The sequence below is a fragment of the Eretmochelys imbricata genome, chromosome 15 (assembly GCF_965152235.1).
Source record: "Eretmochelys imbricata isolate rEreImb1 chromosome 15, rEreImb1.hap1, whole genome shotgun sequence".
Taxonomy (NCBI): domain Eukaryota; kingdom Metazoa; phylum Chordata; order Testudines; family Cheloniidae; genus Eretmochelys; species Eretmochelys imbricata.
In genome coordinates, this window is record NC_135586.1 from 26,046,179 (window position 1) to 26,068,347 (window position 22,169).

Below are 22,169 nucleotides of genomic sequence, written 5' to 3' on the forward strand. Positions count from 1 at the left end.
TGTTCTAAACAATGTCATACAGTGCAGAGGTCAATTTTACATTTGAATAGTATATTGGCTTAATTTTTCCATAGCCTCAAAACAATACGATCAGCTAACCATTAAGATACCAAGTTCTGAATCCCCAATTGTGATGACATTCACATTAGATATTTTCTGTCCTGGTATTGACCTTATATATTCTACCTACTAGATATTAATGAAAACATTTGAGAAAATCCTTTTCATCTAATGCCAGGAACAGTTTTCTAAAAATGTAGTTGGAGAGGACAGTAAGTAGAGAAGATGCTCCTGAAGATGCTACAGAGTAATAAGCATGTGCCCAGAGCTATGTAGCTGGCTGTTCTCTAGCACCTTAATTGTTTTTTTTCCTCTCCAGCATCTTCAGTGGGTTTTTTAATCCCAAATTCATTCCCCTTTCTACTCCCTCTTATTCTGCTATTCCTGGTTTTCAAGTCACAGCAAAATGAACTGCTGCTCTGTCACCACCACCATTTGGTGAATCAGCCCAAGAAATTGGTTTGTGGAGGCAAATAAGCTGGTTGAAACTTGTTAATTTGACTCACAGTTCTGTACATCTCTTTATATGCTGCACCTAACAATTTTTAATTGGTTAGTATAATCCCTGTATAAAGTCATTTCTATTCTTAGTGTGGAAAGTCTCTAATTTCAATTATTGTGAAATAAAGCATACAAGTTCTGAAGGAAACAAAGAATCTGAATGCTTTGATCAGTAGCTAGTAAGAACTGATCTTGTCAGTGGATGGATTCATTACAACAGTCCCTCTCTAGTATGTCCCTGCAGTAAAAAAAAAAAGCAAGCTGCAATTCCTGCAGGAACTGCTTATGCAACTAGAAGCAATAGTGAACATAAAGAGAGTAACAGTGTAAATAAGCCAGCAAGAATGTTACAACCTTATTCAGTGTATACCAGTTAATAAGCAGAAAGGCCGTGGTGGAGAGAAGTGGGATCTGAGAAGGAGGATTAAACGAACACTATTTTTAACTGTAAAAAGCCAATTTAAAAAAAAAAAGAATTCTGTGCCATATTCTCCATGATTGCTCACTAGGATAAAAATAACACTAATTGGAAAATTCTCCTTTCAGGTGACAAACATAGAAGAACTACACTAATTTACAAAATGTCCATCACATCTTTGTATGAAAAAGGCCAATAAACAGCTAAATTCATTTTCCATTTTGTACCATTATTGCATGTGAAAACTAATCTAAGCTACAGTGCCCTTGAGCAGTGAGAGAAAATAGCATTAGACAAACAATGACCAAGGCCAAAAATGGGAAAACTATTTGAATATGCTCCCCGGATGTCGTGATGAGGTTTATATGTAGACATATGATAGCAGCTGGTTTTCAGCTATCACAATTCCACAAGAACAGAAGGCTAATACCTCAGTACAATGTGGTACAGGTCTTGTCAATCTGTATGCGCACACTATTGCTGTACTTTCAACAGCTGAGCATCTACTAGTATCTCAAATGTACCAATACATTTGACAAGGCTATATTAGAAGACTGGATCTCTTTACCCAGAACTTTACAGTGACTTTCTGTGTACACGTAACCACCTAAAGCAGCACTTAAAAAACAAACAAAAAACAAAGACCGCACATTTTCTTTTAATTGAAAAGAACATTTAGAAAAATATACTTAAATAAGTGTCTTTATCTACTGCTTTTGAAGTTCTATAAATTGTTCAGCAAACTGGTCATGGAAAGCAGAAAGTTGATGAAATTTAAACTTCAGGATAGAGCTTTTGTCCGCTAGATTAATGATATCCAATGACCTGATAATCCATGAAATTAATATTTACTTCTAGTCACTAACAATTGTTTTAGGCAAAAGATATTGTGACCAAGTTAACATTCATTTTGTTGTTCTATAGTTTGCCAGCCTGTCCAAATAAATTTAAGACAGACAGACACCATATACACAAACATTGAGGTTATACTAGTGCCACAATACAGTACATAGATTTAGAAGAATTTGGTTTCCTCCTCTATAGTCACAACCTAAACCTCCAATTCTTCCTCTTCCTTTAGAGCACAAACTTTTCTATTCTGCAAATAAACTAACAGATTTTAAAAATTACACAGAATTGACATAGCTCTTTGATGACTGATGGTGCAGAACTTGGAATCTGCACACATCCACATGGGATAGGTAAGTATTATTGCCATTTTACAGACAGGAAAATGGAGGCACAAAGACAAGCAACTTGCTCTAGGCCATAGCCCAGTAGTAGCAGAGCCAGCATTAAAACTCAGAGGACTTCAATTCCTAATCCGGTGTCCATTCCTCCATCTATTCGAATCCACCTGTATGGCCAGTAACATAGGAAGTTTGGATTACAAGCAGAAGTGATTCAAAGCTTGTTGCATTTTAAGACCACAGTCACATCTCTAAGTATGTATTGCAGTTTACACAAAATTAGTCCAATGGACAGCCCCATACAAGTTACAAGACTGCATTTCCCACTCACCCATTCTCACTTTCTTTCACTGAAGGCCACAATCAAGGTTCGAACCAGTTTACATAATGACACTAATGCAAAACCTTTTTATGATAAAATTAAGCTTTTAAGGCATTGCCTCTGAGCTGTTCTAGTCAACATGATGGTTAAGACACTGGTAGCCACCTGGAGCACTGATGGAACACTACCACCAGTGCAACTGAAACTCTGGTAGTAATCACAAGAAATTTTTTGGCAAAAAAGTCTAGTATACACAATGTCTCCGTCATTGGTAGCTTCCTTCCTCTATATCATTCAACACTGGAAAGAAACCAAGTTCTAATATTTCAGCTGGTTTCAGATCATCCATAGAAACCATAAAAGTATTTCAGAAGGACCAAGATATATCCCTAGGCCACAAACTAGGGCTGAAGCAAGCCAACAAGAACCTGAACACTAAAACATTTGGAACAGTTTTTGGCTGCTACAGAACTGCCACAAAGTGAGATGCCATAGAAATGGCTAGGCTTAGTGTTTGTGAGAGAGGAATTCCACTATATTTCCTCCAAAAATCTAAAGCCACTATTAAAATTTAACTTGATTATCTCACACCCCACCCCGGGGGGGGGGGGGGGGGGGAAACGGGACAAAACAGAATTACACTTGTGTGTGGTTTTTAGTTCCAAAAGTAGATTGTAGGATTACAATGCCTCACTCTTGAGGACTGAAAGATTACCTAGTCCTAGAGATAGGGGTTTTAGACAGTGCCCTGATTTATGCATCATTTCTTTATAGATATTGGCCCAAATCCTGCTTCTCTGCCTCATACAAGCAGTCCCACTGACTTAAAAATGGGTTCTATAAGTAAAGAAAGTAGGATTTTGCTCAGAAATCTTTATTCCTCTTTGTGCCACCAAAAAAATGAAATATTTTTCAGTAAAGTTTTAATATAAATCCTGATATGTAATAGAGAATCTGTTTTTAAAAACATATCATTAGCCAAAATAATAAGAGGTTTAAGTACTGCTCTAAACTCAATTTGAGTGTGGATGTATTTTGAACTGAAGTGGACAATTTAGGACATTCAGATTTAAATACAAAAAACTTTTGGGCCAACTTTAAAGTTCAAATTCATATTGCAACTAAAAATACTGATTCATCAGATATGCAGATCCTGGAGCTTTAATCAGAATCTGGTTCTAACTTGTAAGTACCTGAAATTACTGAGTATTTCAGTTCATTAAGGTAAGACTGCCTTTTCTAGTGCCATCTATTTTGCTTTAGATGTATTTTATTCCCAAGTTTAAAACTGGTTTTCAGGTTACTTAATTTGCTGTGCTGGAAATGGCCTAACCTGACGATTACTTTAGATAAGCTATTACCAGCAGGACAGTGGGGTGGGAGGAGGTATTGTTTCATATTCTCTGTGTATATAAAAAGTCTGCTGCAGTTTCCACGGTATGCATCTGATGAAGTGAGCTGTAGCTCACGAAAGCTCATGCTCAAATAAATTGGTTAGTCTCTAAGGTGCCACAAGTACTCCTTTTAATTTGCTTTGCATCTCATCCTCATTCCTCCCTTGCTTGGTCTGTGTATAGTCTGATTAACTTTGGGCCTTGTACTGCAAAGATTTACACAAATGTAACTTTAAGCATTATAGTCAATGGGACTACTAATGTTTCAAATTAAACATACACAAGTGTTTGTAGGCTTGGGATCTCTGATTTTGAGACCATAGAGAAGGGACTTTCTATGAGACAGAAGAAAAAGTGTTGACTCTATAAACAGTAACAACTATAATCAATTGCAATATCTAGGTACTTTGGGGATGATTACAGATAAATGATATGGGATTGCAGCCTGTAAGTCAAATGGGAGACATTCCATTAATTTCAGTCAGGCCCATACTGGTTGAAAACTGCAGCATTATTACATTGAGAGACATTTTCAAATCAGGACATAGAATTTTACCATGATACATCCCCAAAGTTTTTTAGCCTTAACCCCAAAGGTCTTGGGTGTTGTTTAACAACAAATTAAAAGATGTACGCAACTAACACAACTTAAAGATGCCAGGTTGGCCATCTTAGAGAGCGAATGTCTCTACGCACAACACAATTGAGTGTACTGACTTCCCCACCAATGTACCTCAACCTGAGGAACCAACCTGTGGGAAGAGAAGGATTTTCCAGTTTCCACAAACATTCAGAATTGGCATTGTTCACAGTCAATGTGACGGCTCCTCTGAGAACTGGACTAAAACCACCAATCAATTAGACATAGGCCAGAAGACTAACTGTAACGTCTGTAGGTCATTATGAATTTGGATTACAGTAAAACCAACACTGAAGAGCTATATATCCCATTAGTCGAGGGTTCCCACTACCACCACACTTTCATGTTCTACCCAGAAAAAACTCTTTTCATTGATGCAATGCTTTGGATAAAAAAAAGTTCCCAATTCCAGTCTATTCAAACCAGAGACTAATAGCATTTTAAGCTAGAATATCACCTAGCAAACCATGTATTTAACAGTTAGTCTGAACAGGTTTAAAGTTCAATATAGATGGGGCCAAAAAAGTAATATTAACACTTTGAACTGTAGTTTGAATTCCAGACCCACATTACACTTTTGGGGTGCACACTGAGTTAGGTGGAGTCAAGCTAATAAACTTTCACTAGACTGTGGGGGAGCCTGCTTAACTCCCAAATCCTGCATATTTTAAACAGACAGACATTCTATTTTTAGTGTTGGTTTACAGTGAAAAGGGATTGGACATTCAGAACACCTTAGGAATAGCCATTTCACCATTACAAAACATAATGGCCCCCAAGAAAGAAGTTGTTTTATGTATTTAGACAATCTACAAACACATTAGTGAATTTTAAGATACATCGTCAGAGCTGTTAATGTGTTCAATTAACCAGATGTCCCTTACCCCTGAAACGAAAGCTTGCCAAGAAGAGAGTCAAGGTTTGCATGCCTCCGTACTTCATACAACATTAAAAAAAAAAATCCCACAAATCCTCAAAGTTGAATGGTCGGTTAGTTTGAGTGCACTAATGACAAAATAGCATACTGAATCCCTGAACTTGCAGCAACACTGATTTCATTATGGAATAAAGACGCCTTTTGAAAAGAACATATCTTATTTACAATGCTAAGTGTAAATAGTTTAGTCATTTCAGTCTCTGCAGAGAAGTTCAAATATGCCAAGTACCATCATAAATATTTCTTTTTTTTAATTTATACTCAGTGTTAACAATTCTAGGTCCATATTAATTCTGACAGTTTAAGTGCCCATGGTATCAATTAAAAAAAAAAATTGGTCCCTCTGACAGGTTTTCATCTAAAACTGCCAATAATAGAATGTATGTGGGGATCTTTAAAGCTTTTAGAAGTAGAAAAATCTTCATGGTCTTTGCTGCATAAAAGCAATTCTATGCCTACATGCTACAGGGAACAGCTTTAGTTTCTCATGTTTGCATATTCTAGCTTTTGCAAAATATTTCCTATACACAGAATAATGAATGCTATTAAAGTGCAGAAACTGTCATAACAAGAAAACTTAAGTTTGCCCACTATTGTACAATAACCTTTCACAAGAGGCTGAACTTAATTCTTCTTCTTAGGAATGAGGGGAAAAGTCATTCATGAATACGCAAGGTCTGAGCAGAGGGAATATCAAGACTTAACCTGGACTATTTATGATCAAGTAATAAGCCCACCAAAAATGTGGTCTTTTGGGGAAGGAGGGAGATGATAAAAATGAACAATGACAGTCCCTTCAGTTCTAACTATGCTAATATTGCTTACAATTACTACCCACGCAGACAAATAAAAAACATCATATGTTTGAGAGATATAGAGGTAGGTGCTCTATTACATTTATGATAAAATCCAATGTACCATCTGTACTGGCTTTGTACCTGTGTTATTTATAAATTATACTACAATTAAACTTATACAATACATAGAGAAGTCTGATTATGATATTTGAGTATGTGTTTTAATATAAAAGGGATGGGATTTTTGGGAAAGGAACAAAGGTAGAACGCACCTATAAGTTACCTGGAACCCCAAAGCAATCAATATAGCCTAGTGACAGAAGAGCAGCTTGTTTGTTCAGGAGCATCAGGCCAGAAGGGACCACGGTGGTCATCTAGTCTGACCTTCTGTATACTGCCCAGAGGGCTTCTCGGAATTAATTCCTGTTTGTAAATCGAGACTGGATTTTTTTTCTAAAAGACATACTCTAGTTCAATTTTCCAGTGAAGGAGAATCCCCTTTCTTCACCATTGGTGAGTTGTTTCAATAGTTACTGACTATTTCAGTGAAAAATTTGAATCTAGATCATTCAGACTGCAAATAAAAAACAGTTTCCAGCTATTGGATCTTGTTATACTTTTGTCTGCTAAAGTGAAGAGCCTTCTATTATCAAATTTCTGTTACCCATGGAGGTAGTTATAGGCTAAACAAGTCACCTCTTAATTTCCTCTAAAGTACAGAGTAAGGAAGGGGAGAACAATTCGGATTCACCTTATGCCAGACCAGATAAATGGAGGACACTGGCACAACTCAGCACTGAAGCAGCAGCAAACAGTAGTTACATCTATTAGCGAAGTACTGTATGTGTTCAGAAAATGAAAGGTAAACAACTGATATTTTATCAGTGTACTCTAGTTTTGAACAGCAAGTTTTCTTCACCCTAATAAAATGTACCAGGGCACTATGGTATTAAGAGTTACCTTGATTTTCAAGAATTTTGTTTAGTATTGTTTGTGCCCTGTTGAAGCTTCAGTTCTATTCAGGGTATACGAGAGCAGGTAAGTTCTGAATCTCATCAGTCAGCCTCATTCTCTCTAGCTCTGCTTAATAGTTCAGTAACTCACAAGGGAAATGCTGCAAGACCGAGAAAATGCATATAAATTCAATATTCCCTTTATAAATTCTTAAAGAATGTGTGTTGGAAGTGACACTAATCTTTCTGGATGGCTTCAATCTCATACAATTCAACTGATTTCAGCGAGAGTGTACGATGAGGTTAGGTTCAAACCCCATGTCTCAAAACAGCCCCATAAATATTAGAACAGCCTTTGACACAGCCAAAATTCCCTGTTGAAGGGTGTGCAGACAACTATAGGTATTCATTGTCTGCAATTTTAGAGATATTTAGCTTCTGAGAATAAGTATTTGACTTAAGATCAGTGCTCTATGGAAGTAAGATAAATGGTTTAAGAAAAACCCCAATGCTGTAACAAACTGCTCTATCACAAAAGCCTAGATTATTTGCACCCCTAATATTAAAAGGTGAACTGCAAATCTTTTCCCAAATACCCTCAACTGTACAAAGATTGGTGGATTCGTTTCATATTACTACAGTTGAATGCATCTGGAAAGCCGGTTAGAGACTGCTTTTAGGAGAACTCATTACAGCAGGCATTTTTACAACACACTTTAAAACATACACTAAATAGTACATACACTACAATCAGTAATCAGTTTTCAAGAGTTAACACACTAATTGAGTATTTGAGATAGCAGAATGTAATTTGATTTGTTCCAGAATAGATATTTTTAGAAATTGCTTTTTAAAATATTGGACTTCTATACAATTCAAGTTTATAGCCATTTCTTATTAATTTAAATATTAAGATTGGTTTAATATGCTGGAACAGATAGATAAGGTATGTTTGTTGCACAGAAATACAATGCATCACGGTAGTATTCTCTGTATAGTCCACTTTATTTTGATAAAAGATTAAGAGAGCTGAATAAGAACATCAACCATTTCACTGATTCTGCTATAAGTTTTGAGGGCTAAAACCTCCTCATCCCCAACAGCAAACACAGAGGGATCTGTTAAGCAAAAAGTGGGGGAAGAAGATGGACAGACTGACTACACCACAAGGACTCCATGCATGAGAGAATGCAGGGGCTTTGACGTGAGTGGATTTGCAACACTGTGGATGTCCACTGGTCATACCGAAAAGAGGTGGCTGGGACTACTGTGCTCCTGCAGTCACGGAGCAGCCTCTGGGAGGATACTGCTCAGATGGACCCCAAACTCTAACAACTGAAGTAGTTGTATCAAAATGCACCTGTTAAACATTAGAATGATCACTTGGCATAGTGAAACCAAACTAATTTTAACATTTTGAATAAAACAAAAAACTTTAGTCTATTAAAATGGACAGCAATTACGCAGTAAGAAGGATGCAATTTCCAGGAAGCTTGACTGTCTTAAAACCGACAAGTTCTATAGCAGAGCAGTAAAGTTAAAAAGCCATTTGAGGATAACATCTGGATATTTGTTCTGTTCGTCAACTTTTGGTTACTAAGCTACACCAAGTTTATTTTCAACACTAGAGTACTGAGAACTGTGCCCACCAGAAGTCAGTGAATAAACCTTAAGGCATATGTCCCAAACACATTAACTCAGTCCTCCAGATATCTGATATACAGTTACTATGATAATAGAGCAAGATAAAAATTGTATTATTTTTAATGAGCTTTTAAAAGGCTCCCATATAAATGCGTCCAGTCTCACAAAATTATTCCTGTTTTCCACTAACTCTGCTTAACCATGTCTGAAAGATGTAGTTTTCATGAAACAGATACTGCTTTAAAAAATTAATGTTTATAGAGGCTTCAACCAGATAAACATGTGGGTCATGGTCTCCACTGTTTCACCTGCCAAGAGCATCTTCACTTAGCCTCTAAGTTTACTTAATCAGCTGCCTTCCTTTTTTTCAGCTCACTTTATTTCACTTTGAAAGGATATTAAACTAGTCTCAGCCCCCTCTCTTCTCATCAGAAAGCAAACATCTATTTCAGCTACCGTAAACTTACACCCAGGTGACTCCAGAAATCCACCAATATGGAAAAAAAATTACAAGAAAAGGTAAGTGACCTCTTCATCCTCCCCAATGATTGTAAAGAAGTTGGCTCCTCGATCATCTATTTCTAGGTGTGTCTATTTCATGTAATCTATCATTCATTGTCTTTAGGGTAACCTTCTAGCCCACAACAAACTTCACTAGAGAACAGTTCATTTAAACACCTCAGTACTACAAAATTCTTTTCAAATCATTCTCACACAGAAAATTAAGTATTTAGCTTTTTTTTTTTAAATGCTATTTTAATCTACAGCTTCCTGACAAGACTTCTAAGTTAGGCCCAAATACAAACTAACTGTCAGAACTCCTCTTGACAGAAAGATATTGTAGGGCTAGTCAAAACCTACAGAAAGTATCTCGAATTTAGATGCCACTGACATAAGAGCGAAACCTACCACCTGGTTATTTACGCCACTCAATGGTGAGAGACACTTGCCTGGACACACAAATGTCATTGGCACGCTGCCTAGAATTTCATGCCCAGATATGTATCCCAGTATGAAGTGCTCGGTCACTTCCCTACATGGTCATCTTTTTGCAAACACCATGTCAAAGGCCATCCAAATACTCTTACACTTGAGACAGAGGCATGCAGACAGTTTCTCTCACCTCCAAGTCTTGACACTAACTATGGTATATTATATTACCCTTCTCTACCCATCCAGGAGCTTTCCCTTGTTTGAAACAATTTAATGCATTGTTTTCTGCCATTTAAAAAGTACAGAATATATAGCTTACATATCTGAATTCATTTATGCTGAAGCATTTATTCTTACAGCTTTTTGTATTAAGCCTGTGTCCTAAGGGGAGAGATCTTGGATGTTCGTTATAACTACTGTAGTCACCTGAATTCAAAATGTATTCAATAATTTTTGCTAATATCCAAGGAAAGCAGCTGAAAGCAGTATTACTCAAAAAAGTCTGTTCACAGAATCTAATGCCTAGACGTTCATTTAGTTTAAAATATGACATGTTGAGAGGCCAACAGAGTACTTAAGTCACAATCTATAAGAGGACTGCTCTGCAAATCAGATGTAAATATAATCATACAACAAGTGACTAAATTTTAAAACGTTTCCTAATATTTGAATATGCTGTTCTGTAAACAACTACCAATAAGCTTAACATGAGTTTTCTACAGTAACGGGGCACAAAAAAAAAAAACTCTTTAAAAAAAAAAAAACACAACAAAACAGTATTCCCGCTGGTACCTGTACATGCATGCTATTCAGTAGCTGCAGTAAGGTATCACATTTGTTGACATTTGCAGCTACTGTACTTGACTCTCCCAGCTCACTTCTTTAAGTTCCTTTTTAATGATCTTCAATGTATAAAAAGCCAAATATCAATATTATGTGCAACCATAAACAATGCGAAATAGTGGTCGAATTATGCCTAGTTAGTGCAATTATGCTCATAAGTGACACACACAAATTGAATAGATTATAATTTTTAAAAAGAGGATCCTACTCCTAAACTCTGAATTATATCATGCCCTTTGCTTTTATTGTTAGGAGGGGGGGAAAAAACGTGCTTCTGAAGTTAAATTATGTTTATTTAGGTATCAAAGGTTGGAATAAAGCTATTATAAGAAACAAAAAAGAACTCAAGTTAACTAGCACCTTAAATCAGTGCTTTAAAAAGTTACTTAGTATCCAATCTGCTATTCTTGATTGGGTAGATTAAATTGTACTATAAGGGACGGCATATGCAAAAACAAAGGAAAAAAAACCAAAACCTAGACCCCACCATCAAACCCTCCCATATAAAAGACAACCTCCTACCCAAACATTCACCACAGTAATCTTGTATCATGAATACATGCAAAAGCCTCAAATAATTTAGTGACCATATTTTCTGATAAACATGTTTACTACAAAAATAGGTCTCTAGAAGTATAACAGTTCAGGCACACAACTGCAATTGCAAGAGTATGTACTTGAGCACTTAGTTTGCACCTGCAATTACAAATTTAGCCAATTATGGCTAGATTTTCAGAAGAGCGCAGCCTCCATAAGTGGGGCTGGATTTTCAAGGGAGCCTAGCACTCAGCAACTCCTATCAAGAGCAGAGTCACTGAGTAGGCATGCTTTTAGACAAGTTGAACCTAACTGCATAGCTGGTTATGCCCACAATACCCAATTTGCACATTTGTGGCAACTGTGTACATGAACTAGGCTTGCAAATGCATGATGTGCAAACACATGTCTTTTGAAAGCAAGGTCTTTAAAAGCTCTAGTCCATCCTCCACTACAGAAGAGATTCAAAAAAGGCTAGTTGTCATACTCCCATTATTTGTGATATTTTGGCTTGAATGAGAGCTTCACTTACAGCCCAGCCTCACATCTCTAGACAGATTTTTGTAATAAACAGAGTATGAGTGCATCAATCATTGCCAAGAAAACAAGCAACATCAAGTTTAGCAAGACTACTTTCACTTCAAGTTTGAAATGCTCAGAGTAGTCAGAGTTGGATGATGCATGCATTTGTTTAAATATATCCTCAACAAACCTCAAAATGTCATGAGAAGAGTGGACAAGTACAAAAGTATTTGCTTTTTTTTTTTTATGTCTAATGCATTCAAAACATTCCCATAACTCTGGTGTCCTGTAATGATGTCTGTTTCCTGTAACTGATGTGAACCTTCCTGCAAACGTTAGATGAATCAGTTAGACCACAATTAGAATAAAACTAATTATTGCACAGTTTAACATTTTGTTTTTAATTCAAGTTGCACATCAGTGTGTCACTTTAACCACCAATATATACTTTCATACTATAACATGTTTATGGCCTTAAGAATTCTCAAGCAGTTAGCATATTCAGAAAAGTTAATTTTGTTCCAACTGCAAAAATCGAGCAACTACTGCCTTCTATTAAGAGAAATCCCCCACTAGAGTCAATGAGGCACAGAAAGGAGATCTTGTAGTGCTGTAGAAAGCCTGCTGGCTCCTCAGGTGTTCCATGTGTAGTTTCAGAGAGTCCCCCCTCACAGGGACAAAAAGAGAGTCAAGTAATACGATCCCTCTGTCTTCTCCGTTTTACAAAAGTTGCTCAGTTGAAAACAAGCAATTCAGTTTCACCTGCACTCCAGTGAATTGGCAATACAGTTAAATCAGTCAGTATTTCCCTATAATTGGATGCGCCAAACTACAATACATACCCTCAGGCTGATTATCCACTTGCAATTCTATTAATAATTCTTTACAGTATAATACCGAAGTAATGTGTCCCCCTGACAAAGCAAATTGCTTTCGGAGATTACTATTCTATTTCTGGCACTTCAAGTCAGGTCCAAAACTGCTGCAGTAAGCTTCTAGCCCCAAAGCCTACATCACTTTTGTGTGCCCCCCCCCGAGACAAAACAATTAAAATCAGCGACCTTTTGCTGTTGAAACAAATACATATAGAAGAACCTTGATTTTACAAATACCCATCTTACGAACGACCAGTTATACAAATCACTTTTCCTAATGAAAGTTAAAAAAACGGGAAAGCAGTGTCAAAGAACAAATCAACATCCTTTCATGTTCCGATGACGTCAATTAAATGGAAGTCAGTTTGCAGTGCACCATATTGCCACTTCTGCACCATACCCACTAATTTTGAGATGTTCAATTTCATGAACTTTTCATTCCCAATTAGTTTGTAAAATAGGAGGTTAACAGCAAAAAAGCCTCTGTTTAAGTCAGAGCGTGACTGTAGAACACCAGAATTACAGAAAGTGACATAAGAGAAGTGTGACACTAACTGAAATGCATAGACAGTATGCCACTTCATAGTTTATTAAAGCAGTTAATACAATCAGCAATTGATGTTTATATCTGCTTTTGGCCAAGTGTCCCTATAGGTACTCCACATCATGGAGGTGCGTGCCTGTGCATTCTAGATTGGAGATATTCTCAGTAGTGTCTGGGGGTCTGTCCCTGCATCCCAGACATCCTTGTGCTCAGATGAGGGTATATAGAGAGCAGGCAGACCTGCCACCAGGTTAATTCTCTCAACCACAAAAGTTCAGTGAAAGACTCCAAGGCAGAAAGGAAGGCAGGCAGGAAGTGGGGCACCCACAGGGACACATCTCAAAGGACTCCAGTTACTGTAGAAGGTACATTTGAACAGTTTTTTGGTTGAGACAGTCTGTCCTTTCATACATTCTGCAAATGAGATGAAAAGCCTGGGTGAAGTCCTAAAGACTCCAAGATCCCCCACCCTCCTGGCAGAGTTGATGGTTATGAGGAATGAGGTCTTAAGGGATATATGAAGGAGGGAACAGTTCCTCATTGGTTCAAATGAGGAATTTCCTCAGCACATTGAGGACTAAGTTTAGGTCCCATGGCAGAACTGGTTCCTTAACATGTGGGAAGAGGTTGACAAGCCTTTGATATCCCTCAGTGGTTGGGGGGGGGGGGGGGGGGTAGTGGTGAAGACCGAAACCTCTCAATGGGGGAGTGAAAAGCTGTGATGGCAGCTAGGTGAAACTCTGCAATAATCCCATGATTTTTAAATTGAACAGGTAATTGAGAACGTGCATTAGACTAGAGGCGGCACAGATCAGGGACTGTACCAAGTCTGGAAGAGTTTCCATTTCTGCAGGTAAGTTTTCCTTGTCAAGGGTTTTCTGCTATGAAGCAATACCGTCTGTACCTCGGGAGCAGTCTTGCTCTATACCAGAGAGCCATATAGTATCTACGCCTTGAGGTGAAGCACTGAAGTTTGGATGGTGATGGATCCTGATTCCTGAGTGAGAAGATTTGCTGTCAGGAGAAGATGGAGAGAGTGGAGTCACAGAGACATGCGAACCTGCCCTGGGAACCATACCTGTCCTGGCCACGATGGTGTTTCAATTTCTTCAGAACTTTGAGCAGGAAGGGAGTTGGGGAGAAGTGTACAGCAATATGCGAGGCCAAGGAATGACCAGGGCATCTCCCATCGAGTTGTGATCATGCCCTCCTCTTGAGCAGAAGCCTCTGTACTCCACATTGGATGATGTCACAAAGAGATCCATCTGTATATGACCCCAGGTAAGACCTCTCTTGGAATACCTCATTATTCAGCTCACACTTATGGTTGATGCTGAAAAACCTGCCAAGGAAGTCCGCCTCTGTGTTCTATACTCCTGGTAGATAAACTACTGAGATCTGTATGCAGCGTGATATGTACTACTTCCATAGTTTTATGGATTTAGTGCAAAAGGACCGGGATCTTGCCCCTCCATGAAGGCTGATCTATTATGTTGCTGCTCTGTCGTCCAGCATTATTCTGATTGGGTGGTCCCTTATGATGGGTCGGAAGTGCTGACAAGTGGTTCGTTACAATAAACCAATATGGAAGATTACCTCCTGAAGGATCTATCTGCCCTGACTTGAAAGGTTTTGGAAGTGTGTCCCCTGGCCTATCAGAGAGATGTCTATAGCAAGTACCTTTGTGGGAGGAGACTCCAAGAACAGAACTCCCACACACACCTTTTGTGGATCCTTCTACCAGTTTAAAGAACCAATGACCCTCAGAAGTACAAATACTCCTTGGATAGACCTTGTCTGTTGGGGGGGTAGGGTGAGGTGTAGAAAGTTCATGCCCATATTCTGGTTTGTGGGCTCTGTAGTATTGTTGAGATGAGGCTGGACATAGTGGCAAATTTGTCGAGGGACAAGTATGCTCTGATGTGGTGGAGGAGTCCTGAGTGACCCCGATAAAAATCTATTAATTGAACTGGAGTGAAAGTAGACTTTTCAGTATTGAGGCAGAGGCCCCACTGAGTAGAACAGCAATAGGTTTATGCAAGTTGCTCTTTATATCTCAAGGAACGAGTAACCTTTCAGGACCCAATTGTCCAGGTAGGGAAAAACTGTACTCTCATCTGCCGAAGATGGGTTGTGACAGCGGAGAGGATTTTGATAAGATCCTTGGCATGGCGGAGAGGCTGAAGGGTAGGACACAATACTGATAATGGTCTCTGCCTACCACAAAATGTAAGAAATGTCTGTATCCCTCAATATTTCGGTGACTAAGACATGGAGGTAGATGGGGTACTGTTTTTATGAGATCTGTTCTTGAAGGAGAAGATGATCTTACACTTGGCTGGTATATGGGTGTCTCCCAAATAGAGGCACCGAAAATGTCAACCATCAACAGTGATAGGGTCTCAGAAAGAAAGACAGCACTTGAAGACTGATGATTCCAACATACCCAAGAAACATCAATTACTGTTAACTAAGGTCACTATAACTGCATGCTACCATGTATAAGACAAGCTCAAGACAGGGCTAAAGAATTTTAAAGTTTCTGAATGAGTAAAACCTGGGCCAAGAGCCAATGCTTACTTCAGTTTGAGAGCATACTTTCCCTGCATATTAAAAAATAGCAGGATAGTCAACTTTAAGGATACATAGTTATCTCCCCTCTGGATGGCTACTCTAATAACTAAATCCAAAGTAGGAGGAAAGATCAGAAGAAAAATTGATGTATAGCTTAAATTATTTTAAAGGATAGCCATCTGACTGCCAGTAAGGCCTACAAAATTGTGAATACAACCATTTGTGACATATTTTCAACAAGATCCACCTATGAATTTTTTGCAGAAACTAAGTAGCAAAATCCTTAAAACAAAGGGGAAAAAAAGAAAGAAACCACCACGGATAGTCCAGTTAGGAGTAGACAACAATGTATTTTCACTTACAAGATGTCAGTCTCTCCAAAGTATAAGAGAATGTTACTTGTATTTTTTAGGAAGTGATGAAAGATTAGAAGTTGAATACCAGTGTTTCAATAGAAGCCATCCTGCTTTATTACAGGCATTTTTTTTAATCATTAAAAAGGATGCTCAATTAAAAAAATTGAAAATTACCAACTATTAAAAATAACATTTAACATGGTGACATTGGGAAGATTAAAGAAAAATTTGGTTTTGTTAAGTTTACTTTGCACATTGTGTTTTTGGTTTTTTCCCTGTCCCCATTGCTGTGTGAAAAATACAAACAAAAAGGAAAAATAACAGATAGTAAAAATCTGTAATCCAGTTAAAGCAAAAGATGTCCTTCCTACTATTGTCTACCAATTTAGAAGGTAATAGTAACTTAAGACAATTCAAAGATAAAAATACTCACTTAATGTAAGGTAATTACAGATGAATGGAGGAGGTCGAATTTTCAATAATGCATAAATGAGGTGCCTAACTTGTATTTTTTAAAAATCCCACCCAGGGCCTCAAACTATTAAAATTAACCAAGGCCTTTTAGACATATGTAACCTGTATTATTAATAAAAGGTATCTCACCAGCTACTTCCACAATATCACCAGGGACAATGTCTCTTGCTTTAATCCTTTGTACACTTTTTCTGTCTTGTCGATATACTTTGCCCATTTCAGGTTCATATTCTTTAAGAGCTTCAATAGCGTTTTCAGCATTTCTTTCCTGGAGGGGTGGGGAAGGAAAAAAGGAAAAATAAGATGTGAGGTTTTAAAAGCTAGAGGTCCTGCCAATTCTGACAGCTAGAATAGTCACCTTCTAGTTTTCTACATATAGCACTACATGAATACTACTTACTCAGTTATTCAGTGTTCATTCACATAGAAGATAATTATTCGACCTACCCCATTATGTGGTTGCAACTTCAAGGTGAAGTTGCAGTCTGGAAAGCACGACAATAGAATTCAGATATTAGTGAGCCTTCAAAGGTCTAGAAGCCATTGCCTTAAAATTTGCAGTTACCTCTCCAGAATGTCCATTATGTTTTGGTAGCTGGAGCTCACACGAACTATAGTTTAAGGGATCATACAGTTATGTTTGATGCAAAGCAACACTCCAGCAGAAACATCTATTAAAACTAAATGGTTGTACCCTAGTTCAGCTGTGCTTTGCTAAATAGAACACCTCCTTTGAGACTCAAATATATCTCCATCCCACATCAGTCTGGTGTTTTCACTAGTTATTGATAGAAATTAAGATAGTGAAAAAGACCCAATCATTAAACTTCCTCCAATACTGTTCTTGTATCCCTCCTTTATGTCTTTATGCCACATTTGAACCATGTCAGATTAAGAGGCATGGACATATCCACTTACAGCAGCTCCTTTGTTATCTAGCTTGGAAATAACTATTGTCCAAAAGCTCTTTTCTTTGCACTTGTAAAGTAAGGATACTACATGACATTTCACACCCATTACTTGCCAACAAAGTACCTACAACTTCCCAGATATAGTGCCAAAGCTAGAGCTCCAGAAAAGGCGGCAACGCACTAAAGAGTACAAACAGAAATTGTAACTATTTTTAGCATCGATACACAAAAACACAAACCTGAATCTTCTTTCCATAATTAAGCTATGAATGAGTTACAGCAGATTGGACCTTAAACTTTATTATTTTCTTAAAGCGTCTATGGGTATGTCTACAATGCAGCTGGGAGGTGCAATTCCCAGCTTCAGTAGATATACATGTCCTGGATTTGACCAAGCTAGTGCACTGAAAATAGCAGTGAGGTAGCAGTAGCACAGATCGATCACTAACACCTTAAACATAGTATTGTCTAGGTTTAGATGACCCAACCAGTAAAACACCAGCAGCTTATCTCCTGCTGTTCCTGACACAACCAGTAAAACACCAGCAGCTTATTTACTGCTGTTACCACCAGTGGAAGTACTGTGATGAGAAATTAAGAACAATATTAGTACAGACATTTTAAGTCTGTCGAGTATAGAAATTTTAAGAGGATGCTTTTTACGTATACAAAACTTTTCCAGACTTACACCAGCTGCCAAAGGTTCTCTAGTCTAGTAGATGTCAAAACTGTATAAAGGCAGACAATTATCTTTGGAAATTCAAACCATGAGCCATTAGAGCCTAATTTTTCAGCAGGTAACACATAACTGATTGCTCAGGGCCAGGTCTCTGTGTAGTACCAGTTCCAGCAGGCAACAAAACATCTTAAACTACACACATTACATCAGCTGATCTGGTGAATGTTGTGAAATAACTGGCAGGGGGAAGAGATGGGGACGCCATAAATACTAGCAGCTACGAGCTACCTTAGGTATAAGGAAGCTGGGGAGTATGGCCTAAACCCATGTCATTTCTCCTCTCCACTGGATGAAGAGCAGAATTTAAGCTCTTGCTCATGAGTATAGGTTACTCTGCATATACAGATAGGTAACTGGAATCTTAATTTCCGTTAGGCCCTGAGGTCTGCTAAATTTCAATGACCTTATTAAATTTGAGGGCCAAAGAAATTAGAATTATCAAATCAAATATAGAAGCTATCTGATAGGAGATGTTAGTTAATGCAGTCTTCAGAGTTAGCAGCTCAATAAATTAATTCCATCTTAGAGAACAAGATCCATGGGTCATCAGACATAAATAAATGCCACATCAGAAAACAAGCCTCCCCCCCAATCTAATATTTGAAATTGCCAAAAAGAAATTTTACTTCACGGTCTAAAGTCAGCCCTTCAAAAGTTTAAATCCATTTCTCCAAACTGGTTCTCTCTGAAATATCCAGAATGTTTTTGTTTGTTTAGTATGTCAACAATTGCATCTCCATCACCCACAAAACAAAAAAGAGAACAAGACAGAGTTTCATGAGAGTCAAGACAGAGCTCCTGCCTGGATTCTCCATTAGTATAATTTAAAAACTTTAAAGGCTGAAAGAGGAAATGTTTTTTAAATTGATTAAAGACAGATTAATTTAAACATGTAAAGTTTCTTCCAAAGAAGAACATAGTGACTTACCCAGTACATCTCTTTATACCCAATACACCCAGGATAGGTTATTCTCTCATATTTCTTTTTTGTGTTGAATTACAATGTTCAAATATTAGATAATGAATTAAAACTATTTAATTACTTTTTTATTCTGCTCTTTTAAAAACTCAATCTTTTTGCAGTTTTTCCTGACTGCACAAGTTCATTTACTTTTTGAATTTTTCACCCTATCACCAAGTAAAAGTTTTGATGTAGGGATTATTGCATTAGGATCGGATACTTTTTATTATATGTGCATGTAAGTGAGTATATTGTAGATTTTAAAACTGTATGAAATGAATGGTTTTGAATAGATGAATCACCTAGAATCAGATACAGGCACTAAAAAGTATAAACATTTTTAATCTTTTAAAATATATTATATAGTATAATCCCTCCATCTTCCAGAGAAAAAGATATCCACCACCAATTAATTTTCTCTGCATTTGAGGAGAATGCTTGTGGGGGAGGGAGACATGGAGAAGCAGGAAGCCAGACTTTAGAGGACACACCCACATATGAAGTTTTTTCCTACACTGACTTTACCTTGGTCTCAAACAGATCCAATGATTTCTGGTTTTGGACTTTTAGCACCTAGAAACCATAGAGACACGCACTGGAAAAAGAAATCTTGAAGTTAAACTGCAAATGTTATTCCTCTAGAGTAAATATTCATATCAATAATACAGTATTATAATCCACCTACCCACAGCAGTAATTTTCCAAAGGGGAAGAAAATATTTATTGAATTTCCAAGAGATATAATGTACACAAAGTTGTTCTTTTTAAAAATTAAGTTGCTGAAAGTCCAGTTACCCCTATAAATGGCATCTAGCAGAAGCAACAAACTACTTTTATGGAGGATAGCAGTCTTCTCTTGCTCCCCACTTGTGACCTTAAGGACAAAAAAAGGCAAGGCAAAAAATGCACCCCGTAACCCTTACCCCACCTAAAGGGTAAGTGAGGATTTTTAGCTTCCCTATAAATTGCCAACAAAAAGCGGAAGCCAAGGCGGAGATTTTCAAAACTACCTAAGAGATCTGGAGACCCTGTTACCATTAAAATTACAAGAATTGGATGTCCAATTTCAATTAGGCACCTTTGAAAGTTTCAGCCCTAAAATATAACAGCTCCCTCTCATCAAAATTCCATTATATCACTCTGAAAGTCTGCTCACTTTCAAAAAGCTCTCCTCTTCAACTCTCCCTTCTGGTTTACTAGGGACAGGGGGCAGTTCAAAGTGGCCTTCTCTTGAGCTTACTGGATAGAAAGTGCCAGTACCACGGCTGGTCAGAAGATATCACTACCTCTCCCCCTCTTACAATTGCATGTGCGTTGATTATTCTGTCACTTGCCTTTTCATGGATGGGGATGAAGATTCTAGTATTTCAGGACCACACTGGGAGGAGAGGTATGGAGATTCTGCACGGAAGAACCACATTAGCCTCACTGGGATTTACTCCAAGACAAAGGAGCTGCTCTGATGAAGCAATTTCCATAGCCCTCCCCATTCTCACTCTTCAGCATACAAGAGTACCTGCAGGACACAAGAGTACCTCCAGGACACAGCTCTTTCCATCCTGACCACTGCCTTACTCACAGGGACTATTTCCTTAGCAGGTATGGGAGGTTGAGGGACTGTCACCTTCTTCCAGTGATGCTGCTGCAAGGAGCTACTGCAGTCAAGAGCGGGGATTGAAGGGGAGGAGGAAGGTGGCACAATGACTGTCATAATGTATCCTACACTTTTTTTTTTTAAATTAAAGTGGGAGGTATGTAGGTGTAAAGATACCAACTGCCAAGAACAAGAACTCAGAGGCTCTGATGAGACATCATATTTTAGTGCGAAAAATATTTTAAAGACAATTTCTTCACATGAAAGAGCGTTTGATTTTATTTTAGAAGGTTTAGATTAGGCAGAGGACGCAGAGTTTGTAGTATTTACTCTGCCACACAGAAGTTAATACATTCATAGTTCTGCTCTAACTGACTAGAAACACTTATATTCTAACTTGGTAACAAAGTAGTCCTATGCACTAGTTCTCATTAAGGACTCCTGTATGAAACAAGAGAAGTTATTTATAAAGTTTTTTGCATTGAGTGAATTAAAAAGTCATCTGTAAATATTAACTGATTTTCCAAAAATGTTATTTTTGGTAGGGATTAGAGGAAAGTAATTTTATAGAGAAAGCAGATCAGAAGGGGTTGTTTTCTTTTTTGTTAGGAGGTTGTGGTGACACAGTCAGGCTGATAATGGGCAGGATCTTACAATCTTAACTTTGAAGGCTTAGTTTTTCAAAGCAGTGCAGTGGATTTACTCACACATTCCATTAATTTCAATGGACATATCTACTGAACTATATATGTAAAAAGACTTGATATTCACAAGAGTCTTCTTTATTTAAAAAAAAAGCCACAGCAAGAAAAGTTTGAATATACCAGCAATGACAAACCATTTATAATTTCCTGGCTGTTTTCCATTAGAGTAAATGCTCTCATGATGGAGAGCTATTTTAAATCTATTATATGAATTTAAGAGAATTTAAATTTTTCTTGGACAATTCTCCAAATGTACAAGTTATTCACAAATCTAAGTCAAAAGGCATTATGTAGGTGCACTGACTTCAGTGCAAGTCTCTTGGGGTTTTAATAGCTTTAAACAAATCAGCACACAAGTGTAACCATTTAAATTTATCTAAATGGTTCAAAGAATGCCTTTGATTCTTTCAGCATGGAAATCAGAAGGTTTCTGATCTACAGCCTTCAGCTGAGTGCCCATTATACACTTTGGATCTTTTTCTTTGAATTAATTTTGTCATACTTGCTTTCCAGGTGAGTAGTTAACAGCAAAGTCTTTGCTGCAATGTATACTAACAGAAAAAAGCTGGTCTATTAGGGAGGCTTCAATAAACAAGGGTATTTTACACATTAGCTTTTTCTCTTGCTAAATTAGACTTGTGCATTCATTCGAGAGTGGGGTAAAACCCAAAGCATAAATATGGTTGCCTTGCTAACCTGCAGTAAACTTTATTCCCCCATCTTCACTAGCTTTAGTTGGGGAGAGT

The 22,169-nt window shown here is 37.6% G+C and overlaps 1 protein-coding gene across 1 annotated transcript in view; it reads right to left on the minus strand.

Annotated features, from left to right (window-relative positions):
* ATP2A2 (ATPase sarcoplasmic/endoplasmic reticulum Ca2+ transporting 2) overlaps positions 1-22,169 on the minus strand; it is a 69,962-nt gene that overhangs the window by 29,872 nt on the left and 17,921 nt on the right. Inside the window, exon 5 of the mRNA XM_077835433.1 lies at positions 16,644-16,782. Coding sequence (XP_077691559.1) covers positions 16,644-16,782 — 139 coding nt within the window. The remainder of the gene's footprint in view (positions 1-16,643; positions 16,783-22,169) is intronic.